This window comes from Vulpes vulpes, chromosome 6 (assembly GCF_048418805.1).
Source record: "Vulpes vulpes isolate BD-2025 chromosome 6, VulVul3, whole genome shotgun sequence".
NCBI classification, from domain to species: domain Eukaryota; kingdom Metazoa; phylum Chordata; class Mammalia; order Carnivora; family Canidae; genus Vulpes; species Vulpes vulpes.
The window spans coordinates 97,545,574-97,551,721 of NC_132785.1; the positions used below are offsets into that span (position 1 = coordinate 97,545,574).

Sequence of the window (6,148 nt, forward strand, 5' to 3'; positions counted from 1 at the left end):
TGTTTTGGCACTTAGGAACTGTCTCCCTTTGCCACCCTTTTGCCCTGCCTCACAGCTGACTGTTCAATCATTCATATACCTTGACACCTCCCCACTCCAGCCTGACTCTTGCTTCCTTATCCTTCAAGGCTGGGAAATTAGCTCTCTTTGAAGCTTTCTCCAAATCCCACCCCAGCTTTAGGCTGCTCAGGTGCCCCTGCTCTGTTCCCATGACATCGTCTTTGCGTCTCCACTGCACTTAGCACCTTGGGGTGGTGTGCTCCACGTTTCTCTGAACTGTCTGAGAGCAAGTGTGGGATCTTCTTCATTTTATAATACTTGCTCTCTACCCAGGACCTGGTATGGTGTGTGCCCAGTAAACATTCCTTCTTGTTGAAAACCTTAAAGGAAGCATGAAAGATCTCTGAAAGCCTCATTAAGTACTCTCAAGCCTGCATACAGAACTCAGACCCTTTATTCCCATGGAGCCCAGGGACCCAAACCAGAGCTGATGGCATCTCATTTGGGATGTGGTTCCAACAAGCCCAATGGCTTGGTTGCTTTAGGCATCAGAAAGGCCATTCATAGTGTGAAGAGATGGGCATATAAAGAGAGGGTCTCCTCTCAGCAAAAGCCTCTGGTGAGTTGATGAACACACATTTTTTGTCTACCTTGTGATATTATTTTAGGTCTTTGATAGGATGGACCATTACTTTTTGTTAAATCGTCATTATATCTGGCTGGCTTGTTTCCCCTTCATGCTTACTTCATGAGTTGTGTGTAGCCTGGGGGATGAGAGTTGTTCCAGGTGGTGCCAGACAGGAGGTTAGAAAGAAAACTCTGAATGAAAAGAAACCCCTGTTTTCCCAGTTCTAAGGCTTCTGACTTTGCTGTGCATCACAGGTAGGTGTGCCCCTCTGACCCTCCTGCATTTTCTGAGAATCTGCCTCCAGCACTGGGCTGAGAAACAGATGAAAGAGTGAGATGAAGCAGTGTTTCCTCCCTTAGATTTGGAATTCAGCCTCTGCTCTGGCTTTTCAGGCTTGAGACATGAGAATGATTTGGGGGGAACTAGAAATGGATGAAATTGCCCTTACAATACCCTCATTTTTTTGATGCCTGCTGCCTTAGAAATTCTTGCCAAGTACACTGACTTCCAGCAGCCTAAGGAATAACCACTTACCTATTGACTCAGTTCCCATAATCAGGTATTTTGAGCTCTTGGATTCCATGTGACTACCAGTCTCAGCCATTGAAGAAGTCAAACAGGGATGCCTGGGTGGCTCAGCAGTTGAGCGTCTGCCTTTGGCTCAGGGCGTGATCCTGGAGTCCCGGGATTGAATCCCATATCAGGCTTCCTGCATAGAGCCTGTATCTCTCTCTGCCTATGTCTCTGCCTCTTTCTCTGTGTCTCTCATGAATAAATAAACTCTTTAAAAAAAAAGGCAAACAGGCTGGTTAACAAAAATGTGTGAGACTGACCTACTCGTTGAGAGGTGGTTTGATGGCTTTACCACCTGAGTCTTCCTTGGGTCCCCCTTGGCCACTCCTCCAACTGAACACAGCATTGGCATGACCCCTGCCCGTGCAGATGCAGCTCTTAGACATGTCTCTGTCATATATTCACCATCCTGCTCCACTGCTGACCTACTCTTTCCACTCAGTCCTTCCCATATAGAAAATAAAGAACACTGTTGTTCATCAGAGCTTGTCCCTCCCAAGTCTGCCACTCTGCTTGTCAGTCACACTAAAATAAGGCAACTAGCTGAGTCAGATGGCTTACTGGGTTGAGCTTTCAGTTGGCTTGTATTGGCCAGCCTGAAGAATTGTTTTGTTATTGTTTGGTTTCTGTTTTCATGTGTGAGGATTTTTTACTCTTAAATTCATGCTTCTCATTAGCAGAGAGAAGATTCATAAACCCAGGGGACTTTTTCCTTCGAATTAAGGTTTTACTTAAAATCAGGAATAGAAAGGTCATGAGTTCTGTTTTCTGATTGGAAAGGCCTGATGAAACCAATGGTGACTCGGGAGCAAGAGCAACGTCAGGCACAGCCGTTGTCCACCCACAAGGATGGATGAGTTCTGAGTACACATCCTTTGTGAATTAGCTAATACCAATTTCCTTACAAATGACCTCCCACCTTCCTACCCCAAAAGGATGATGACTGGCCCTTCAAGGTGATGCCATAGGCCTTACCTTGCATGTCACTTGCTTGAAGAGACCTGCACTGACTCCCAAGCATATGACCAGATGTCACTGCTTCCTCCACTTTTCCTTCATAGGATTTACCAGAATTTGTAAATTTACCTGTGCGTATGATGCCTTGTTTGTTGTTCTTGTTGTTTATAAGGCAACATGTGTCTCCCACACCAGAGTATATGGGTAGAAGTTGTGTCTATTTTATGCCCTTTCTACTCTCTGTTGAATCCCCAGCACCTCATTCAGCACCTGGCTAGCCAGGGACTTCAGAAATGTTAGCGGACATCCACTGATCTGAGGGGTTCCTGAAACAAAGCACTTTGTACTGTCAGTCTTGGAGCATTGCTTTTCCATTGAGACCTCACATTTCTTTTATTAAAGTCTTAATAAAAGCACTTGTTCACCCTATTCGCTCAGTACTGAGTGCACTGCATGGGGAGTCTTTTTTTTTTTTAATGGGGAATCTTAAGAACCCATTCCATTTATGGGGCTGAGAACTCCTTCCCAGTGCAGATAGCATCCTGCTGGTCTGCATGTTTCTGCTCCTGACTTGGGAATTTTCTGTTGGGCTGAATGGGATTTCTAATGTTGAGGCTGTTCTTAGACCACTGTTTGGCAGACTTGTCTGAAACATTTTCCCTTATCTGCCAGTGTTCCTGCCCATGTGTGAGGACCTGTTAGATGCCCCTTGCGCCCTGTGCTTAGCCCTGCCTGTGCCAGAGGAAAGGCATGTACCTTTCCATTTATGTTGCTCTCCTCCACTTTCTAAAACCCCTTTGATTCAGTGAGGGATAGCACCATCGTTCTCACTTGGCTAATGGTGAACGTCCAAAAAAATGAAGCTTGAGGTTGCATGGTGTTTAAAGTGCAGAGCTGCAACTAGAACCAGAAGCTTCTGAGGCTTTCCTGCTTTTTATTTAATACATAGATCAGGGCTGTGTGGAATTACTTAAAGGAGATCCAGGTGTTATTCCGCACCCCACCCCCATCCCAGGGATCTAGTCCCAGAACCCTTATGCCTTGCACTGGCCTCATTCCCACCGAATGTCCACTTGACAACTTCTTCTCCCCATGCCACAGCCCAAGGTGACCTGCTTGTAGAACTCTAGGCTAATGGCTACACCACGCTGGATCTTCTCTTGTGTTTGTATCCAGGATCGTCTGTTTTTTGTGATGGAGTTTGTGAATGGGGGCGACTTGATGTTTCACATTCAGAAGTCTCGTCGATTTGATGAAGCACGAGCTCGTTTCTATGCAGCAGAAATCATTTCAGCGCTCATGTTCCTACACGAGAAAGGAATCATCTATAGGTGAGTTTTGGTCTCAGTAACCCCTCCCCTGAATTCATCCTCTGCTTGCCCTTCTGGCTTCATCCAACCTTCCATTTTTCCCAGTAACCGACTGAAAACGTTTTAGAATCAATTTCACAAAGGTGTGAGTATCCTTTAGAATAAATGAATAACGTAGTGTTTCACATTGCCAGCAAACCAGAATTGCCCCCATGTGGTGTTCATAAAACCTACTTGAGCGGCTCCATGGAGATTGTTCATGAATTCATACAGCCAGACCCTACAAGGTGCTGAACACATTGTTGCTCTTTTTTCTGTTTTCACATTGGAAGTGATCCATTCCATTTTAAGAATCCATACTTACACTGAAGAGTGTGGCTATCTGTTGCCCTGAATTACCACAATAAGAAGAATCTCAGCTGGTTGGGGTTACAGCTCCCCAAGTCAAGAAGCTAAGAGGTGAACTATTGATGAACAGTGTCCGGCTTGATAATATTTATCATTTGTAGCCCCTCCCAAATATTATTTGATTCCATTTCATGGCACACAGTCTTTTGAGTATAATATATGTTTTGGGTTTCAAGTCTGGTTGCCATTGTTAGATCTCAGAATGCAAGGGATATAGATGAAACTTCATTCAGGGCAAGATTAGGTAAGGTGGGAAATATAACAGTGAGTCTTAGACAACCTTTATTTAGAAAACGTCTGTTCTTTTCATTTTCTCCCTGTGGTCAGTGTTTTCTCTTTAAATAACATTGTAACTTAGTCACCACATAAACTCTTTCTTTCTCTTGAGATGCAATTGTTGCTTTCCTTTGGGGGAAAAATCATTTTTATCTTAGAAGCACCAATATCAAAGTAAAGAATTTCCTGATTGAAACTGGCTATTTAATAGCTTTGCTAATGCAAAGACTAATGCAAAAGGCCCTTCCTTTTGTGGGCTCAGAACAGTATTGACATCACGATGAAAATGTAAGAGAGCTTTCGGAAACTGCATATTCTTAAATATCCTAGGAGTCAAAATAGGAGAGAGAGGAGCGAGGCTAGGAAAGAATCCATCAGGGCTGGTCGAAGACGCCAGAAAGAAGAGAGAAAGCAAAGAGGATACAACAGGCTCAATAAAGACATGGAAATTCTCAGGCTTTAAAACCTCAACTAGATGTGACCCTTTGTCTCAGCCCTAGCTGTGAGGCACAGGAGGGGATGCAGAGCTCAGAGCCAAGCTGAGCATGAGCAGGAGCAGTGAGAGTCTTCTGCTTGAAAGTAACCAGGAATCTCCTCCACTCAGCCTTTGGCCGTGGAGCTGCTACAGGTTGTTTTAGATGACCTGTACTTTGAGCCTTCTTGACCAGGCCATCTGTTCTGGCAGCTTCAGCATGGAATTGTTCCTGCCATAGCATCGTGCCCAGGGCACGATTGTTAGGGAGTTCCTGATACCGTCTGTGATGCTGAAGGGAGTTCAGAGGTCTTCCTGGTGTTAGCAACGGACTTTGGGCCATGAGCTCTGCTTTTGTTGTCCTCTCCGTGGCTTATCCATCCACCCATCTCTGCCCTGTTTAGAGAGAGCCTTCCTCACACGTTATTTTTAAGAATATTGACTTCCTTCCTTGACAGGGACTTCTGTTGTAAATTCAAAGAATGATATTAACAACGGCAACAAGAGCTACATGGACCATTGTGACGGGTGGCTCTTTACCTGCATTTCTCCCCTGAGCCCCCTAGCACTATGATGTATAACCATAATCTCATTCATGTTATTTAGATGGAGTCTTAGAAAGGCTTAATAACCATACTGTTAACTAGTTGTGAAGCCATAATTCAAATTATGTCTTTAGCCACTGGGCTACATTCTCTCCTCAGGAGAGACTTGCAGACATAGCGTACTGCTAAGAGGGGACATCTTATTTCCCTTCTGGTGATAAGGCAACTTTAATTCAAGAAAAGGAGGTAGAGCGTCTGTCTTCATCCTTTTGGGCTGCATATGAACTACAGAAATTTATTTCTCACAGTTCTGGAGGCCAGAAGTCCAATGTCAAGGTGCCAGCAGGTGTGGTGTCTCATCAAGGGTATCTTTTGTCTGTGTCCTCACATGGCAGAGGGATTAGGGAACTCTCTGGAGCCTCTTTTATAAAGTCTCTAACCTCATTCAGGAGGGTTCCACCCTCATGACCTAAACGCCTCTTACAGGCCCCGTATTACTAATACCATCACCTTTGTAGGTTAAGATTTCACCATTTGAATTTTGGTTGGCCCCCAGGCTGGGACATGAACATTCAGACTGTAGCAGTGGAGAGAGGCAATAAGGTCAAAACATTTTTTCTTGAATCCTTTGAGGCTTTACTTGAGCACCACGTTGGCGCAAGGCAACAGACTTGCTTTCCTGTGTAAGATATAACTCCTTCTCATTCTACTTGTTTCATTTGTTTGGAAACATGGAAGGTGGACACTGTGACCTGATGTCATTTCCATGAAGCTGTACCAGCCCACATCTTGAGACATTTTATTTAAATTCCTGGCATCTACAGTTCAATTTGGAGAATTTATTTTAATTTACTCTTCCACTTGAATCCCATATGCAGGCTCTAACTGATATGGTTGACTTTGAAGGGGACACATTTAATTAGGGTAGATTCAAAAGCTATTTTTATCTTGTGGATTTATTTCACAGGATAATTTAATT

General features: G+C 44.2%; 1 protein-coding gene across 1 annotated transcript in view; it reads left to right on the top strand.

Moving 5' to 3' along the window:
* PRKCH (protein kinase C eta) overlaps positions 1 to 6,148 on the top strand; it is a 157,028-nt gene extending 150,880 nt beyond the window's left edge. Inside the window, exon 10 of the mRNA XM_072761707.1 lies at positions 3,335 to 6,148. Coding sequence (XP_072617808.1) covers positions 3,335 to 3,493 — 159 coding nt within the window. The 3' untranslated portion in view covers positions 3,494 to 6,148. The remainder of the gene's footprint in view (positions 1 to 3,334) is intronic.